At 38.5% G+C, this 19749-nt stretch overlaps 1 protein-coding gene across 1 annotated transcript; it reads left to right on the top strand.

Annotated features, from left to right (window-relative positions):
* Positions 1-5054: 5054 nt before the first annotated feature.
* Positions 5055-12218, top strand: LOC108705462. The gene is made up of 4 exons (XM_018242341.2): positions 5055-5574; positions 8525-8651; positions 10028-10101; positions 11585-12218. Exons 1-4 carry the CDS (start codon positions 5259-5261, stop codon positions 11881-11883), a joined length of 816 nt encoding a protein of 271 aa, XP_018097830.1. The 5' UTR covers positions 5055-5258; the 3' UTR covers positions 11884-12218.
* The last annotated feature ends 7531 nt before the right edge of the window (positions 12219-19749 follow it).

Raw genomic sequence — 19749 nt, 5'->3', positions numbered from 1 at the left:
CAGTTTTTGTTTTGTGCTTAACATGAATAAACAGGGAATCCCTACTGAGACCTGCCAGGAAGGTACAATAATTTGAGCATTCCCTTTCTGCTTACATATGAATCTAACAGTAAATGGGTACAAAACAATATCAGTCCTTATTTGACAATTCTGAAAGTATGTTGAATTGGATAAATACTGTAAAGAAACACACATGTTTTCATATGAAAAAGGCCCAAACTTTGTAGGTAACACTTGATATCTACTACCAAACAATCAATATTCCTTGGGTCTCTTACGTTTGGAACAATCCCTCACCTTAATTATGGAAGATCCTTGGGTCTCTTAAGTTTGGAGTATTCCCCCACCTTAATTATGGAAGATCCATGGGTCTCTTAAGTTTGGAGTATTCCGCCACCTTAATTGTGGAAGATCCTTGGGTCTCTTAAGTTTTGAACATTCCCCCACATTAACTGTGGACGTTGCAATTCAACAAGTGAAATCTCACCACAAAATCACGTACAGCTAAGGCTGGTACGGACTTGGCTTCAACTGTTCATGTAGTATAAAAATCTAAAGTAATTTGGTTCCTCTGGTTCATTTTGAGGAAAGTCCAACCAAAACAAGTAGTCCAGTTTCGTTAATAACAATGGTGGTGATTTAAATGACTTGTGTGCCCTCCAGATTACATTTGATTCTCATGGTACAGTTATGCACAGATCATGTGGAGTTTTGATGGATCTGTTGAGGAGAAAAGGGACACTTGAATTCTTTTGATTAAGTTGTTCATGCTCAATGAAGAGGACCTGAAGAAAGATTAGGGGCAATTTGCAGGAGGAGAAAAGGCAGTGGAGTCTGGGAGAGCAAGCATCTAAGGAGCCTGAGGTTTAGAAATAGTCAGTGGGTCCTTCAGAGGGGCAGTCACAGGAGTATGTTGGGGGATAAAGAGTCACAAGTTTTTTGGGAGAGGGAAATATCCAGAATGAGACAGAGAGCAGCAGTTCAGGACAGGCACCTCAGGCACCTTGAGTAGAGAAGTGAAGAGCAAATGAGGAAATACAAAGTACATGTAAAGTTATTTTTGTACAAGTTTGTTTGTATACTGCAGGGTTACTTATTGTTGACTGTAGCAAATTCTAGGGATATATTACAAAAATTGTGTAACACGGGGGCTCTGCCTAGAGAGGGAAAATAACTGTATGGATTGATTTCTTTGTTTAGGCAAGTGTTGGGTGAGCACTGCACTACTCTGTAGCTGGTGGGAAGCAACCGACTTGTGCAAGGAGAGACACATTTCTTTTGTTTCTTTTTGTTCTTGGTTGAAGTCCCCACCTTTTTTTTTGTTTATTTTTGGTTCTGAATCTAAAAGTTAAGGGGGGGGGGTGTCTATAATTTGTATATGTTCCTTCATGCATTCCATTGCTTTGCTGGACTTATTGCTTTCAGACTTTCTCGTCAACCTCTCAGCCTATAAAAGGAAACGTTGTGTAATTGTTTTTGTTCTTTAAATTCTTTCATCTGCTCTTTCACTTTCATTCTGAGTCTGTCTGGCTCTATTTCCCTCAAAGCAGATACTGGAGAATCCATATGAGCGCTAAATAGGTGATGTTTAATCTAATTACCCATAATATCTTTGCATATCTTTGCCACGTGTCCTTTAAGCACATGTATGTACCATGTAGATGCAACAAAAACATCCTGTTCCTCCAAGGTGATTTTTTTTTTTAATAAAAAAATCAAATATGTGCATTGTGCTTCTTTATGTACATGTGTGTATCTCATGGTTTTAGGTGACTCCCCAGATTTCATTGGCCCAGGTTACTATTGGTGGTGCACTGGTTTCATTGCTTTCTTATATTCAGCATGTATCTCAGAGCAGGTCCATACAGTGTAGGGAATATTCAGAACTTGTTATGTTCCAAATGTTAGACATACAAGGCCTGTACCTAAGCAGGCATTAATAATGTCCCCTAGCAGCCTTGTGTGCCCTGGTTATATGAGTGCAAGTAATAGTGACAGTTACTGAACTTCATGGTCATGGGATGACTTCTGCATTCTGATTGATTTCTGGCACTTCTGCTTAACAGAGATTGTGTTGCCATTAAAACACAATGGGACCACCAGAGGGGAATTCCACTCTTTCTACTGATTTGTACTGCAAGAGATTTACACAGATCAGTCTGTATTCTCATTGGAGGATTAATTTGCATATTAATGCCATTGGCTATGGAGAGCTGGGGACACATTTTATTGCCCAATATTGCTTAAAGAATTTAACCCCGATGTTTTGTATGACAGCAAGTCTTAACCTTGATATTATATTAATGAATGCTGGATTCACCTCTATTAAAGCAGCTTCAATAATAGAAGAGATTACTCTTAATCATATCAAATGTATATTTTATATACGAGTGTCTCTGCTAGTGGGTGATTCATTTACCATTGCAAATAAAGCTTAATGGTACTTGGCTGCATATCTCTAACAGCCTATTGGCACGAGAGCAACCCAACATATGGAACAAGACCTGTATTTCCTTATACTCACTCATTGGCTCCCCTACTTAGGCTATGGTTGGGGCCTAAACCACCAAAGGTTCTAGATACATATCCCATCTATAACTGGAGTCAGAACCTATAAACTAGACTTCTTCCTTATATATCCTCTAGGATTCACACAGTCCTGTCAGAGCATTGAATCCTAACCACTTCTAAACAGGACATACATAGCTAATGATTCTACCCTAATGTACCAATACCAATACTACTTATTCTCTAGGGAAACCCCTATCCTGAATTATATTGTGCTGCATATGTAAAGTCGGGGGGGGGTCGTGTCAACTGTTGGAAGAAGAGGCAATGGCACACTATACCTTCAAGGAACAATACCAGGCTGGCATTTTTATTTAGAGACACTTTAACCTGGGATTTTAGGGCAGCTACTGGGGTCACAAAAGAGGCAAAGTAACCTCACAACAACAATGATTTTGGAGCAGATTCACTAACCTGCGAAAATTCGCCAGCGACGGCTTCGCAATCATTGCTACACTTCGCCAGGTGAAAATTCGTTCTGACAACGCTAATTTACTAAAATGCTAAGTTGCGTCCAGGGTGCTGAAAGTGAAGATGGACTAGAGTGCAATTATGCCTAGTGCAATTTCGTTAGAGATCTTTGCTCAGGCTAATTTGCATACGGTGGGAAATTGTAGAGTTTAAAGGACGTATATGTTGCAGCAAATACATTCCATTACAGGAAACTTTAATAAATAAAATAGAGTCGTTATATTGCCCTACACATGAGCCCACTGTATAGTTTATGTTTCATATGTTAGGAAATGTAGAGGAGAACCCGGTTACCACAGAAAAAAATTTACGGTTTCCAGCCTATCACTCTGAAAAAAGGAAAAGACCCCAGTGTTTTTTGGGACTTAGAAAATGCTTCCACTAAAAATTAAGGAAGATCTATGCCCTCCAATGAGCTTCGCCTGGTCTGAGCTGGTGAAGGCAAGTCTGGAGAAAGAGGTAACGTTCAGTAAAATCCGCATCTTAGTGAATTTGTGGAGTAACGTCCATTTGCCAGAGCGAAAATTCACCTGCCGATAGAGTGTGAATGAGCACTAGCGTCTGTCCCTTTCGCTAGTTACACCTGCGTCCGTTAGTAAATTGTCGAAATGCCTAAAAACGGTAACGCTGACGAATCGTCGCCAGCGTTAGTCACTTCGACCTTTAGTAAATCTACCCCTTTGACTCTTTCCTTTAAATGTGTCAATAAAACTCTGAGCCCTCTAGCCATACACAAACCAGCCCCAATCCTGTACCAGAGATTTCCGTTTGAGCGCATATGATTTGCTCTATGCCATATGCACATTTGCCAACATTTTGGAAATAGAAAGAGGGACAAAAAGAGTTGCTGCGCGTTGCTGCGCGTTGCTGCGCGTTGCTGCGCGTAGCTCGTCAAAAATCTTTGGACCATGCCTATTTTGTAGCCACACCCCCTAATTACCATGTTCATTTTGCTAAATTTGGTAGGTTATGAAAGTTTGAACACATTTCTGTTTTTTTTTTCTTCAGTTGTTACATTTTTGCTAATGAAGGTAAATTGCCCTTTAGGCTAAGGGCATACCTGGAGATTCAGGGAGATTTAGTCGGCCGGCAACTAATTGCCTCTTCCTTGGGGGCGCCTAATCTCCCCGAACTGCTTCCCCCTGTCTTCCGCCAGCTTTAATGAAAAAACACCTGAGCCAATGCACTCGTGGTGCTTCGATTTCCGAAGTCGCCCGAAGTTTCCGCACGAGTGCATTGGCACAGGCGTTTTTTTTTATTAAAGCTGACGGAAGACACGGGGAAGCAATTTGGGGAGATTAGTTGCCCCAAGGAAGAGGCGATTAGTCGCCGGTGACTTAATTTCCCTGAATCTCCAGGTGTGCCCTAACCCTTAAGCTCTGAGTCTAACTTCTCCCAAGAGACATTTTTATCTTAATTGTTACAATGACTTATTTGCTTATCTCAAAATTGTTACAAAAGTATCTTTATGCACCTGGTGGCTGTTTTGGGCTTTCTGCCAAAAGCCAAATAAGTTAGAAACTTTGTATCTTTTTCTGGCTATTCAGTGCAGGAGATGAAAGAGAAAGTCGGGACATTTTAGTAAAAAGCCATGACTGTCAAAAGCGGGACTGTCAACCAATTGAATGCAACAGCCACAACAGCAACAAAGCTAACCTCCTGTATATAAGAGTTTTACTCAGGAATTGTTGCTCCTATTGTATTTCAACCTATTTCTACAGTTGCTCAGATTACGCCCATTTAGAAGATTATAAAAGTGAATGTCTATGGACTTTCCTGTTAATGTTGCACAAGCTGAACTTTGCCTGGGAATTAGTTACACCCAGTGAGTTTTCTGGAAGATAATAAAACAGCCGGGAGGTGCAGCACAGCTTTTGGCGCTTTGGTTATTTATTATAAAAGGAGCATTTATGGGAAAGGAAAGAATGTTAAAACATGACACAGGAGGGACATGTTCCTGCCAAAAGACAAAGGCAATTGAAGAAGTCAGAGTATTTCCTACTTTCACTTTCACTTGCTTCATTGAGCTAATGTTTAATGCAGCTTCTGGGAACTTATTCCTGAGATAAACTGCCAGTTTCTGGGTGTAACCGAGCCTGAGGAATCAGCAGATCTATCACTGGGTAATTCCCACTTGCCGACAAGTACAAACTTATTGTGAAATATCTTGCCTCGGTATAAAGCAAACAAAGTGAAAGTACAAGAGAGAATCAGAAACGATGGATGTGGATCAGCTTAGAGAATATATCCGATCATTCAGCCTTAATGAATGCCCACTGGGGAACCAGGGCTACAATCGCATTCTCCTTCAAGTCTTTGGGTTCCTGGGGCACGGCAAGTCTTCTCTCATCAACTCCTGTAAATATGCTCTGCTGGATACAGAGTTCAAAAAGCATGCGGAGGCTGCAGCCAATGACGGTGGCCTGACCATGGAAAGAAAGACCTATCCCCTTACAGGGACAATCATAATGGTGGATAATAGAGGATGTGCCATGATAAATGCCTTTGAGATGGCGGAAATCTACGCTCAGCTGTGTAAGTTACTTTGAGATTCTTGTGTGACTGTTGTCTGTATAGGTATGGGATCCGTTATCTGGAAACCCATTATCCAGAAAGCTCCAAATTACAAGAGGGCCATATACAGTACCATCGTTTCCATTTTAGGCAAATAATTCAAATTTTTAAAAATGACTGTGTTTTTCTCTGTAATAATAAAACAGTACTTTGTACTTGATCCCAGCTAGGATATACTCAATCCTCATTGGAGACAAAACACTTCTCGTGGGTTTGGTAGACTAAAATTATGGTGATCCAAATTATGGAAAGATCTGGTAAATCCAAGGTCCCAAGCATTCTGGATAATAGGTCCCATACCTCTATTGTGCTTTGAAGTTTGGGCTAATCCTTATTTCAGACTTAGATATAATAAAACATGTACCTGAACTGCTGCTTTTTAGTGTTTCAAGACTGGGGATTTTTGGTTATATATTCCTGTAAGGAGTAACAGGAGGAGGTCACATGATTTCCAGTCTTTTACTACAGTAAGTTATACACTAAATGTTAGGAGTTTCCTTAAATGAGAAGGATCTAGGGGTCTTTGTAGATAACAAGTTGTCTAATTCTGGGCAGTGTCATTCTGTGGCTACTAAAGCAAATAAAGTTCTGTCTTGTATAAAAAAGGGCATTAACTCAAGGGATGAAAACATAATTATGTCTCTTTATAGGTCCCTGGTGAGGCCTCATCTGGAGTATGGGGGCAGTTTTGGACTCCTGTCCTTAAGAGGGATATAAATGAGCTGGAGAGAGTGCAGAGACTAAGTGCAACTAAACTGGTTAGAGGGAGGGAAGAGTTAAATTATGAGGGAGACTGTCAAGGTTGGGGTTGTTTTCTCTGGAAAAAAGGCGCTTGCGAGGGGACATGATTACACTTTACAAGTACATTAGAGGACATTATAGACAAATAGCAGGGGACCTTTTTACCCATAAAGTGGATCACCGTACCAGAGGCCTCCCCTTCAGACTAGAAGAAAAGAACTTTCATTTGAAGCAACGTAGGGGGTTCTTCACAGTCAGGACAGTGAGGTTGTGGAATGCACTGCCGGGTGATGTTGTGATGCTGATTCAGTTAATGACTATAAGAGGGACTTGGATGATTTTTTGGACAGACATAATATCAAAGGCTATTGTGATACTAAACTCTATAGTTAGTATAGATATGGGTATATATCATTTATGTGAAAGTAGGGGCTGTATGAGGCTGGGTTTTCTTTTGGAGGGGTTGAACTTGATGGACTTTGTCTTTTTTCAAACCGATTTAACTATGTAACTATGTAGGACATGGTTACGCTGTGACCCTCTCTCAGTTGGGCCCTCACAAGGTGGTAGAGAAAGGTTTAGTAAGCTAAAATATAAATGAGAATATACTGTATAAGGCACTAGTGCTACAGAGGATCATCATTACACATAGGAAGCAGTAAGGGTGGGAAGAAATATTCTCACCAGTAGAGAGACAGCTTATTGAAATGTGGAAGTGGAAGCCTCTCAGGGAAGAAACCCTGTGCTCCTTCTTATCTGTGCTCCCTTGGCAAGTGCCAACAGGGAGTTCTACCTTCACACTACTACTCTTTGTTGGAGGGGAAGCTGCTCTTGCTAAGCTTGCTTGTCTAACTCACAACTCCTATAAGTGTGATATGACTGCTATTGCTAGTGTAAGGTTATAGTTAAATGGAGGCACCTGTTGCTCCATGGACCATCAACTTTATCAATAAAATACATTTGAGGCTGGGTGTAGTAGAACTGTACCAGTGGTTCTTGAACGTAACCATACATTTTTATTGATTGGATTCACATACAATTGTTTGAGAGACACTAAAAAATACAGGTTCACTCCATCAGGGGTCAATCATCTAGGAGTGTACTATTTCAACTCAGCTTTCAGGATTCTCCTCAAGTGGAACCTACTCTGTGGTAATGCTCCTACGATTCTAATCCTTACTTTATATCTTTGATAAAGCTCAGGTTGTGTGCTACATAACTCTACTCCTATCTATCACACACAGGGTAACCTATGACAGAGTATATTGTTACACTTACTAGGTCCTATTTAGCTTAGGTTCCAATCTAGTTCTCCCTGCCAGCCCAGGTGGAATCTCTCAGAAAGGACCTAGAGCGCATGTGCTCCAGTTTATATTGTGCCTGTGAGCTCCACTGTGCTACTCTGCATGGAGAGGTCTGTGCAACTTTCTCTGACACTTTTCTAAATAATGAACAATGTGGGGAGGGAGGCAAATAGGGGTCTATTAGATGGGGACTCTCTTTAGGAGGGGGGTTTAGTTTTTCTTTTATGGATCAATTTTGTTATTTATGTGCTTAGTGTAATTTAGAGAGGGAAATAAAGCAACCTATTTGAAAGGAAAGTATTATGTGTCTGTTATTGTCTAGTTTATATAAGATTATAAGTAGCTGTTGTTCTTTGTGTTGCAATAAAACACATAATAAAACACATAATATTGGTAGTGTACAAACTCAAAGTCCCTGGTTGACCTCAAACAAGAAAAACCCGCGTCTCTATCCAAGTGTTAAATACTCAGCAATTTTAATAGAAAACCGAAGCTCACCCAGTATAAAAATTGACCTGGGTGCAAAGTCCCAGGTCTGTCTCTAGAGGCGTCAGCCTTCTTGACACATTTAATAAAACAATATATAGATGAGGATGGGTGGCCCGGGTGCAGCACCCCAAACCCATAGCTTAGGGTGAGGTGCAAGGAAATCCTGAAATGAGCACGCACTCCTGCGACACAACAATTCGGATAAAATTCAATCTTTAAAAACAAATGTCCTAACACTTTTGGTATCTAGAGATACGTAATCATAGGCACAAAAACAAATGAACCATGAACCAATTTAAACCTTAGGAGAGGATATGCCGTGAGGGTAAATCTCTGGTTGACCTCCCAAAATATTCATCATTTCACTAATATTTCAGGTAACTTTGTGCCACTGGAACAGAGAGTAGAATGGAACAAGAATTATGAGGACATGATGTTCCGTGTGGAGGATGATGACGTGGATCCAAATTTTACAGATTTCATTGTTCCAATATTTGTCTACAGGTGAGAAGAGTTTTTGTATACTTCAGACACACGTTAAAGTTACACAGTGGCTTATAACTCTATACTGTCCCAATAGAGATGATCTTCGACATTTCACATGTCCTATTAGATTTTCATTACTCTTGAATGACAGAGCTTGTATCTGTGTGATACAAAGCTGTGCAGGTAATTAAAGGGGAATTTGGACCCTAGCAACCAGATGGCTGAAAACTGGAGAGCTGCTGAATAAAAAGCTAATTAACTCAGAAACCTCAAATAATAGAAAACGAAAATCAATTGCAAATTGTCTCAGAATATCAAACTCTACATCACACTAAGGGGCAGATTTATCTAGGGTCACATTTAGAGTTCATGGGAGTTTGTAAATCGAAATTCGACCATTTTTCAAACTCGGGTGAATGGGCTCTACTCACAAACTTGAATCGGATTCGAATCAAATTCAAGACGAGTTTTTTCTCCGAAAAAAACCCTTGATTTTCAGAAAGGCAGCAAACAACTCCAAAATGATCCCAGGACGTCCCACATAGGCTAAACCAGCAATTTGTCAGGTTTAAGGTGGCAATAGTCTAATTCAAATTCTTAACGGGCAAGTACATGATAAATTTCAAAAAATTTATTCAATTTTTTTTAAAAACTCCAATCGAATTTTAACTATTCCCTTATTCCCTATTTCACAAAAAAATTGAAAATTCCAATTTCAAAATAAAAATTAGAATTTTCGCTTCGACCCTTGATAAATCTGCCCCTAAAAGTCAACTCAAAGGTGAACAACCCCTTTAAATGGGGTATTTTGTCTTTCTCTTGATCATCTAGTAGATTTCCAGTAGATGTTCAAACTAATGGAATTGTGTCTTTATATAAACCTAAACTACTATGTTATAGTGAGTACAGAGTTACACAAAAGCATATTCTAATACAATAATCCAGTGCCATACTAGAATCAGTAATAGACTGGGTCATAGGGTTCCAGAGCAGCTTACACACCTGTGTGTTCTTTCTTTGGGTGTAAGACATTGTGTACAAGAACAGAATTATCATCTTATGCCTATTTGCCACTCCTCATGCAAACATGACTCCATTTTAGGGGTACAAGCCAGACAGTTACAGATCCAACTTAGGGTGAGTTGCATTGTGGACCTTGCCCAGGAGCCTTTAATCTATTATGGAACCAGTAACTATTATTGTTGTAGGTCAATAAGCATGTGTACCATTGGGCAGAGAATGCTTAGGTGGTTATTTATTAAAGTCCGAATGCCAAAAACTCAAAAACTTTTAAATATGTTCTTTTTATCATAGCTACACATGCAATTTGCATATCACAATAATTAAAAAAAATATTGAATCATTAATCATGTTTTACTCTTTTTTCCACCCAGTGTCAGGAAAGAAATAACTGCCGCAGAAATAGAAGAAATTAAACCTTTTCTTAAAAACTGCCGAGACCTTACAGGTACTTTTTATTAAATCACTATCATGGTACAGTAACACTCTCCCTTCATTTTTCTGGGTTTCAACTGTTGACTAAAGAGTACAGAGAAAATATTCCATCCAGCCCAGAAACAATCTTATAATATATTCTATCAAGCAAATCTAAGCAACTTTTCAATTGGCCTTCATTTTTTAGTTTTTGAATTATTTTCCTTTTTTTTCTGACTCTTTTTATTACTCATCATTCTATTCAGGCTCTGTTCTAGTAATATTCCAGTCTCATATTTAAATCAATGCATGGTTATAAGGGTCATTGGGACCTAGCAACCAGATTGCTGAAATTGCAAATTGGAGAGCTAAATAACAAAAAAATTAGAACTAATTACAAATTGTTTTAGAGTATAACTTTCTACATCATACTAAAGGTTGATTTAAAGGAGAACAAGACCTTTAATGTTTTCCCTCAATCTGAGATAATCTCAATGAAAAAACATGTTTTTAGTTTTTTAATTCAGTTTTCAAGAAAATTTTAAAAAAAAAAACCTTTGAAAGTGAAAACCTGGTGAGCTTCTGTGGAAGCCAATGGGAGTGATATATTTTTTTAGATTCTGATGTTTATAAAGGTGTCATTTTTCAAGGCAACAATCATTTTTAGTCTAAATTTAAATCTGGTACCATATGTTTTACCATGGGATATGGGAAGGCTTATTTATCAGGATTCATATTTGTGGAGGTTTTTTCCAATTTCAAAGCTTGAAATTTTACTAAACTTGAATGTTTGCTTATTTATTGAAACATTAAGGGGCGTATTTTTGAATTTTGAATTTGAAAAAGTCCAACCGAAATTAAGTTGAAGTTTTTCTTGGCCGAATAGGTCAGTTTTCGATCGAATAGCTCCGTATTCGGCCAAATTAGAATTGTATCAAAGTATCGAAGTAATTGTGCATTTGATCAAATTAGAATCTAAGTTTTTCCCAAAAAAACCTTCGATTTGGACTCCAGATAGGTTCTAGGTCCCTCATAGGCTAAAACTAATTTTTAAGGAGACAATACATGATATATTTTGCGATATCTGAGTTTGTTTCAAATTTGAATCGAATTTGGACTATTCCCTTGTCTAAGTACACAAAAAATAGCTCAAAATTTAAAGTCTGCCCCTAATATATGAAAAAACTTGAAATTGAATTAAAACTCAAATATTTCAAATTAATTTTCTACTCGCCAATTTCAATCGGCCTACAAACTCTCAAATAATTTGAAAAACTCAAATTGAAAGCTTTGAGATGCCATGTTTTTTTTTTAATTTTTTGCTAAATCTTGAACACTCATGTTTTTAAAACAAAATTTTAATTCGTTTCTGAGCAGAAAAATTTAATTGTGGTAAAATGTTGATGTCCTCTTAAATATGAACCTTTTTACTCTCTATGATGAAAGTTCTAATGCTACAAGAATTAAGGGTTTCCCATTATCTACAAGTGCACAAACCTTTCCTCACTTTCCCGCAGGAATATTTCCCATCATTGTCCTCACAAACAAGACCAGTGGTGATATTGCCAAGCTGCGCAATATATTTGAAGGCATGGGGGCAGAGGAGATACTGGCAGTGGAGAATTATACAGACGAGGACCATTTTAAAACACGTGGGAGACACACACTGTTCCTGGAACTGATCCATAAAGCTCTGAAAGACGTGAACTTTTGTATGAAAGACCAGAGGAACCCAAAAAAGGAGAGAGCACAACGCAAAAAATTTCTTCTGAAATACGTGCACGAAAGGGATAAGAATCAACCACCGAGTCAATAATAACAACAATAACTGCCAGAAGTCAGCAGAGTTAACAAATGCCTTATACTATAATGTTTCTTCAGTGTTAGGAGATTTACTAACTTTGTAAAAAAATTCTAGACCTTTTTCCACTTTTTTTCAGAAAATACATAAACTACTGTTTGTGCAAATACAGGAATGGGATCTATTATATTCTCCTGAACACTTTGACGCCATTGGGAGCCAGCTTTTTACATTTGTCTTTGCCCTAAAAATGCAATTCAGTAATCATCAAGATACTGGGGCATATTTATCACATATATTACCTATAGCAACCAATCAGTGATTAGCTTTTTAAAGCCAGCTGCAAGTAGAACAATGGATGCAGCAATTTGATTGGTTGCCATGGGTTACTGCCCATGGGCAAATTTGCCCAGCATTAATAAATGACCCCCACTGTTTTGTTATTAAAGAGAATAAGGAAATATGTCAAAATAATAAGAATTGTTTGGGTAAATAGGACTCTAAGTAAAAAAAAGCCGCCCTAAAATAGATCCTGTACCTGTAATCTGAAAAATGTTGTATCCTATGCATGATATTGTTTTTTGATAGATTTCCCTTATTAAAACACATTTCCAATGCTAATGTCTATGAAGGTTTTCATTCAAAGAGGTCATGTTATATTTAGTAGAAGTAAATATACATAGTTACATAGTTACATAGTTAAATTGGGTTGAAAAAAGACAAAGTCCATCAAGTTCAACCCCTCCAAATGAAAACCCAGCATCCATATATACACCCTATACTAACTATACTTGCTGAGTAATCACTGAAGACGTTTCACAACTCATCCGAGCAGTTCAACTGATTGGTCGGGAAATCCTCTGCATATAAACTCTTCCACTAATCCAATCACAATGGTGCAGTGTAACGATTCACTTGTGACACTGGTCACCTCTTTGAATAGTTACACTGCACTATTGTGATTGGTCAGTCAGTTGCACTCAAGAAGCTGCTCAGATGAGTAGTGAAACGTCTTCAATGATTACTCAGCAAGTCCAGTTGCTCTAGATTTACTTTTACTAGATATTCCAGTGCTAATGCATTTTTCTCAATTTTGCAAATTGAGAACTCTGAGTATCACTCATGTATTATAAGGGATAATGTACCCCCTACTGTAAATGATAAGGATATAAGAAGTCACTGAGGGGTTCTGTGACCATATAAAGGCACAAGGCTACAGGCTGAGTTATACAGGGAACTCTGAGTATCACTCATGTATTATAAGGGATAATGTACCCCCTACTGTAAATGATAAGGATATTAGAAGTCACTGAGGGGTTGTTCTGTGACCATATAAAGACACAAGGCTGCAGGCTGAGTTATACAGGGAACTCTGAGTATTACTCATGTATTATAAGGGATAATGTACCCCCTACTGTAAATGATAAGGATATTAGAAGTCACTGAGGGGTTGTTCTGTGAACATATAAAGGCACAAGGCTGCAGGCTGAGTTATACAGGGAACTCGGAGTATCACTCATGTATTATAAGAGATAATGTACCCCCTACTGTAAATGATAAGGATATTAGAAGTCACTGAGGGGTTGTTCTGTGACAATATAAAGGCACAAGGCTGCAGGCTGAGTTATACAGGGAACTCTGAGTATCACTCATGTATTATAAGGGATAATGTACCCCCTACTGTAAATGATAAGGATATTAGAAGTCACTGAGGGGTTATGTGACCATATAAAGGCACAAGGCTGCAGGCTGAGTTATACAGGGAACTCTGAGTATCACTCATGTATTATAAGGGATAATGTACCCCCTACTGTAAATGATAAGGATATTAGAAGTCACTGAGGGGTTGTTCTGTGAACATATAAAGGCACAAGGCTGCAGGCTGAGTTATACAGGGAACTCTGAGTATCACTCATGTATTATAAGGGATAATGTAGCCCCTACTGTAAATGATAAGGATATTAGAAGTCACTGAGGGGTTGTTCTGTGACCATATAAAGGCACAAGGCTGCAGGCTGAGTTATACAGGGAACTCTGAGTATCACTCATGTATTAGAAGGGATAATGTACCCCCTACTGTAAATGATAAGGATATTAGAAGTCACTGAGGGGTTGTTCTGTGACCATATAAAGACACAAGGCTACAGGCTGAGTTATACAGGGAACTCTTGAGTATCACTCATGTATTATAAGGGATTATATAACCCCTACTGTAAATAATAAGGATATTAGAAGTCACTGAGGGATGCTGTGACCATAGAAAGTTCAGGTATAAAAGTTAGGGTAGATGTTATTAGACTTTTTTCAGTTCAACACCCTGTTGACAGTTCAGTCTTTGATCAAGACCCACTTAGCTCAGATGTAAGGAATATTACTATTTTTGAATCACCGTCACTATTTGTACCTTCCTTTTCCTTGTGTACCACATTTTAGTTTTTGCCTGTCTGGAAGAGTCCCTATATTTCACTAAGGGACTAATTTATGTCTCAGTCATTCAACAATAGTTCCAAAATATCTAGGGCAGACCAGCTTGTGACCACACAAATGAGTGCTGACATGTTCAGAAAAAGGCAGAACTGTATCATGTTTACTGTGCTTTTCCCATCTGGCTGGGCTTGGTTTTTTGAAGCATTGGGAGGATCTATTGATCAAAGCAGGGACAGAGTTACAACCAAAAAGTGCCTTCATGAAAGGGTGCAATTCTCCCTTTCCCTAGTTAGGATGTGATGTTTCAACTGGAGGATAATTATGTAGAGCCAAATGTTATAGATTTCATTTGTCCCAATATTGTCTACAGGTGAGAAGAAGTTTCTCAGTTCTTGTCATTCTCAATTGACTGACATGGTGGGCAATAACTGTATAATGCCCCCAGAGACATATAACAGAGAAACGCAGACTGTAGGAATTATATATTGCCACTCACATACATGATACGTTATCAGCAGCAATAGGCCAAACCACCAAAAAGAAAACGAAAATCATGAAGGCAAAAAAAATCTTGAAATGGTTTAAGGGACCTCTGCCATCAATTATTACGTGACCTCGGCAGGTTTTAGCTGGAGTATTTTCGGATTCAGTTTTTCACAGCTTTAAAGCATAATAAATCTAAAACAATATTTTTTTTTTTTTATCCCGAATAATTTGAGTTTTTAATGTAACTACCCTCGAAAAAAACTAGAATTGTTCTGGAAAAAAACAACTTGACCTTTACTAAATAACCCCCTAATTATTACCTTAGGTACTTTCACCTGCACATTTGTTTGTAATCATAGTTTCACAATTATATCATATAATATATTTCTGGCTCAGCAGTGATGGATGAAACCATACAGTCAGGACAAGACTGGGATTACAAATAGGCCCTGGTACAAAAAGGCCCAAATTTCCGCCCCAGCAGTCCATTAAATAGTGACTGTCTATGGCAGGGGGTCCCCAACCACCTGGCTGTGCCGAACTGGGTCACCTCTGGTTAGGGTTGCCACCCGGCCAACTTTAGACCAGGGGCCCAACCAAAAACCTTAGACCAGTGGCCCACTCTCAATGCTATTATTCTTCCTTTCCTCACTCAACCTCTATTCTCCCAGTCTCTTTTCTTTACATACTATAATCTATTATTCCATCTATTTAGCCTCTTTGTTCTCATAGATATAGAAAATGACCGTTAAATAGGCCAAATGTTTAGCAGCATGAGGGACCACTGACACCTGGGCCCACCGGGAGTTTTCCTGGTATTCTGATGGGCCAGTCCGACACTGCCTAGCCGGTAAAACACCTGCCAAGGCCAGGCCGGTATTACAAATTTTTCCGGCAATATACCTGCTAAATTTGTAATTCGCTTAAAAACACCCCTCGGCCTGCCCCCAATCCCCTGGAACTTAACTTTTTTCTGCATCTTGAAATGTCCATGGCGCGGCCTCGCCCCCTTTTACGTCATGGCCCGCCCCTTTGTGTTCCCGACCCCCACCAGCCGGTAAAAAATATAAGAAAAGGTGGCAACCCTACCTCTGGTCCCAGCTGCAGTCTATTATAGGCGCAAACATACAAAAAAAACGCCCTAATTACCTGAATTCCCAGCTTTCTCACCCCCCCCTTGCTTGAAACTGGTCCATTGTGCAATAAAGGTTTGGAACTTCTGGGTCTATGGCTTCTTACAGGAGCCCCAGCTCCTCTAGCATTTGCCAGAACCCAGATCGCCAGTCCGGGCATTCGTACAGCACTCCTTGTGACTGTCCCCATCCCGCCATGGTGTCGGAGTCTACTATATGGCAGTTGCGCCACTGAACACTAACGATATGGTCGACCAAAATCAGTGATACACAACCATTTCAGACTTATATTGTCCTGAGGAGTCTACAGGGACACCTCATTAGCATTGATACCTGAACCAAAGTCAAGTTTATACAAAAAAACATTGATGTGTTTATGTTTCCAAGTAAGGTTGCGACCTGGTCGGTATTCTACAGGCCTGACCGGTAAAAATGATGGCTGATCCCAATGTTATTAATAGGGAATAAAGATAAATATATAGGAAGGCCAGTGATCCCAATGTTATTAATAGGGAATAAAGATAAATATATAGGAAGGTCAGTGATCCCAATGTTATTAATAGGGAATAAAGATAAATATATAGGAAGGTCAGTGATCCCAATGTTATTAATGGGAATATAAAGGGAATAAAATAATATATAGGAAGGCCAGTGATCCCAATGGTTATTAATAGGGAATAAAGATAAATATATAGGAAGGTCAGTGATCCCAATGTTATTAATAGGGAATAAAGATAAATATATAGGAAGGTCAGTGATATGATCCCAATGTTATTATAGGGAATAAAGATAAATATATAGGAAGGTCAGTGATATGATCCCAATGTTATTAATAGGGAATAAAGATAAATATATAGGAAGGTCAGATGATCCCAATGTTATTTAATAGGGAATAAAGATAAAATTATAGGAAGGTTCAGTGATCCCAATGTTATTAAATAGGGAATAAAGATAAATATATAGGAAGGTCAGTGATCCCAATGTTATTAATAGGGAATAAAGATAAATATATAGGAAGGTCAGTGATCCCAATGTTATTAATAGGGAATAAAGATAAATATATAGGAAGGTCAGTGATCCCAATGTTATTAAATAAGGGAATAAAGATAAATATATAGGAAGGTCAGTGATCCCAATGTTATTAATAGGGAATAAAGATAAATATATAGGAAGGTCAGTGATCCCAATGTTATTAATAGGGAATAAAGATAAATATATAGGAAGGTCAGTGATCCCAATGTTATTAATAGGGAATAAAGATAAATATATAGGAAGGTCAGTGATCCCAATGTTATTAATAGGGAATAAAGATAAATATATAGGAAGGTCAGTGATCCCAATGTTATTAATAGGGAATAAAGATAAATATATAGGAAGGTCAGTGATCCCAATGTTATTAATAGGGAATAAAGATAAATATATAGGAAGGTCAGTGATCCCAATGTTATTAATAGGGAATAAAGATAAATATATAGGAAGGTCAGTGATCCCAATGTTATTAATAGGGAATAAAGATAAATATATAGGAAGGTCAGTGATCCCAATGTTATTAATAGGGAATAAAGATAAATATATAGGAAGGTCAGTGATCCCAATGTTATTAATAGGGAATAAAGATAAATATATAGGAAGGTCAGTGATCCCAATGTTATTAATAGGGAATAAAGATTAAATATATAGGAAGGTCAGTGATCCAATGTTATTAATAGGGAATAAAGATAAATATATAGGAAGGTCAGTGATCCAATGTTATTAATAGGGAATAAAGATAAATATATAGGAAAGGTCAGTGATCCCAATGTTATTAAATAGGGAATAAAGATAAATATATAGGAAGGTGAGTGATCCCAATGTTATTAATAGGGAATAAAGATAAATATATAGGAAGGTGAGTGATTCCCAATGTTATTAATAGGGAATAAAGATAAATATATAGGAAGGTCAGTGATCCCAATGTTATTAATAGGGAATAAAGATAAAATATATAGGAAGGTCAGTGATCCCAATGTTATTAATAGGGAAATAAAGATAAATATATAGGAAGGTCAGTGATCCAATGTTACTAATAGGGAATAAAGATAAATATATAGGAAGGTCAGTGATCCCAATGTTATTAATAGGGAATAAAGATAAAAATATAGGAAGGTCAGTGATCCAATGTTATTAATAGGGAATAAAGATAAATATATAGGAAGGTCAGTTATTCCAATGTTATTAATAGGGAATAAAGATAAATATATAGGAAGGTCAGTGATCCCAATGTTATTAATAGGGAATAAAGATAAATATATAGGAAGGTCAGTGATCCCAATGTTATTAATAGGGAATAAAGATAAATATATAGGAAGGTCAGTGATCTCAATGTTATTAATAGGGAATAAAGATAAATATATAGGAAGGCCGGTATTTTTTTTCCAGAAAAGGTGACAACCCTATTTCCAAGATTTCCGTTTATGTTGATTACAAATAAGCAAACCGTTCATTATGAGAGGGGCCACATACTAAAAACTCTTTATTTGTGACAGGAATAACACAGTGCATCTCTTTCCACTCTCACACCATGTTTTCCACTGCTCAATTTGTCATTTTATTTTATCCTGGCGGCTCTGTGTGGCCATTGAATTGGCTGGAGGGTAAATCAACCTACACCCTCTTATTCAAGTAAATAAATGCTTAACACTCTGCCTTTTCCTAACACTTAGCAACACGGTTGCAGCACAACTATTCCTTGTGGTAAATGCAAGCAACCCCCGCCTGTCTCTCACAGACAAACCCAACGGCAGAAATCTCATCACGTGAGACTGACGTCACTATAACGCTTGAGCGCGGGGACGTAGAACAGACAAATCCCGCCAGCACAAGTCTCATCACGCGAGATTGACGTCACGACTACGCTAAAGCGCGGGGGAAGCAGAACAGACCCGCATTGAGGGAGTGACGGGCAGAGGCGGGAGAACTAATAGTTGCGCATCGGTAGGGGCTGCTTTGTGGCAGTCGTTCCGCTCATAATCTATTTTTTTCTCTTCGCGCAACTCCTACTATAGTGAGAGAATAAAAGCGAGATAATAGCTCTCGCCTTCGTGTTGGTTTCCCGCCATTCCCTGTGGTACTTCAGCTCCCAGTTCTAATGTGTCACGGAACGGGAAACATTTTTCTTTTTTGCCATCTGATCTAAAAGGATAGAGTTTGAGTGCTGGCTGGGCCAGGGAAAATTAGCTTTTTAGGTTTTTTGGGGGGAGGGGGCGTATTTAGAAGATGCCAAACAAGGGTTTATTTTGAAGAAATCTTGGTGAAAATGACCATAACAAGACTGTTACTCGCTGTTTGCTCAGGTCCTAACTCAGCTGCATTCAGCTTCTCTGTCAGTTCCACAGCAGAAAGTTCTAGGATCCCCCAAAGGGCTTTGGTAAAGACCGGTGCTGGCAGTGGTTTCACCGAGGAGTTTGCTTAAAGGGATCCTGTCATCAGAAAATGTTTTTTTTCAAAACTGGTCAGTTAATAGTGCAGCTCCAGCAAAATTCTGCACTGAAATCCATTTCTCAAAAGAGCAAATAGATTTTTTTATATTCAATTTTGAAATCTGACATGGGGCTAGACATTTTGTCCATTTCCCAGCTGCCCCCAGTCATGTGACTTGTGCCTGCACTTTAGGAGAGAAATGCTTTCTGGCAGGCTGCTGTTTTTCCTTCTCAATGTAACTGAATGTGTCTCAGTGGGACATGGGTTTTTACTATTGAGTGTTGTTCTTAGATCTACCAGGCAGCTGTTATCTTGTGTTAGGGAGCTGCTATCTGTTACCTTCCCATTGTTCTTTTGTTTGGCTGCTGGGGGGGGA

The sequence above is a fragment of the Xenopus laevis genome, chromosome 9_10L, assembly GCF_017654675.1.
Source record: "Xenopus laevis strain J_2021 chromosome 9_10L, Xenopus_laevis_v10.1, whole genome shotgun sequence".
Taxonomy (NCBI): domain Eukaryota; kingdom Metazoa; phylum Chordata; class Amphibia; order Anura; family Pipidae; genus Xenopus; species Xenopus laevis.
Note: the sequence above shows the minus strand (reverse complement) of the source record. Positions and strands in the feature narration are given on the sequence as shown.

What these genes read in the sequence shown, in the direction of transcription:
- LOC108705462 (XM_018242341.2), top strand. Translation starts at nt 5,259, where the DNA reads ATGGATGTGGATCAGCTTAGAGAATATATCCGATCATTCAGCCTTAAT. An exon ending in GGAAATCTACGCTCAGCTGT is followed by an intron (nt 5,575 to 8,524) that starts GTAAGTTACTTT and finishes CTAATATTTCAG; the next exon opens with GTAACTTTGTGCCACTGGAA. An exon ending in AAACTGCCGAGACCTTACAG is followed by an intron (nt 10,102 to 11,584) that starts GTACTTTTTATT and finishes ACTTTCCCGCAG; the next exon opens with GAATATTTCCCATCATTGTC.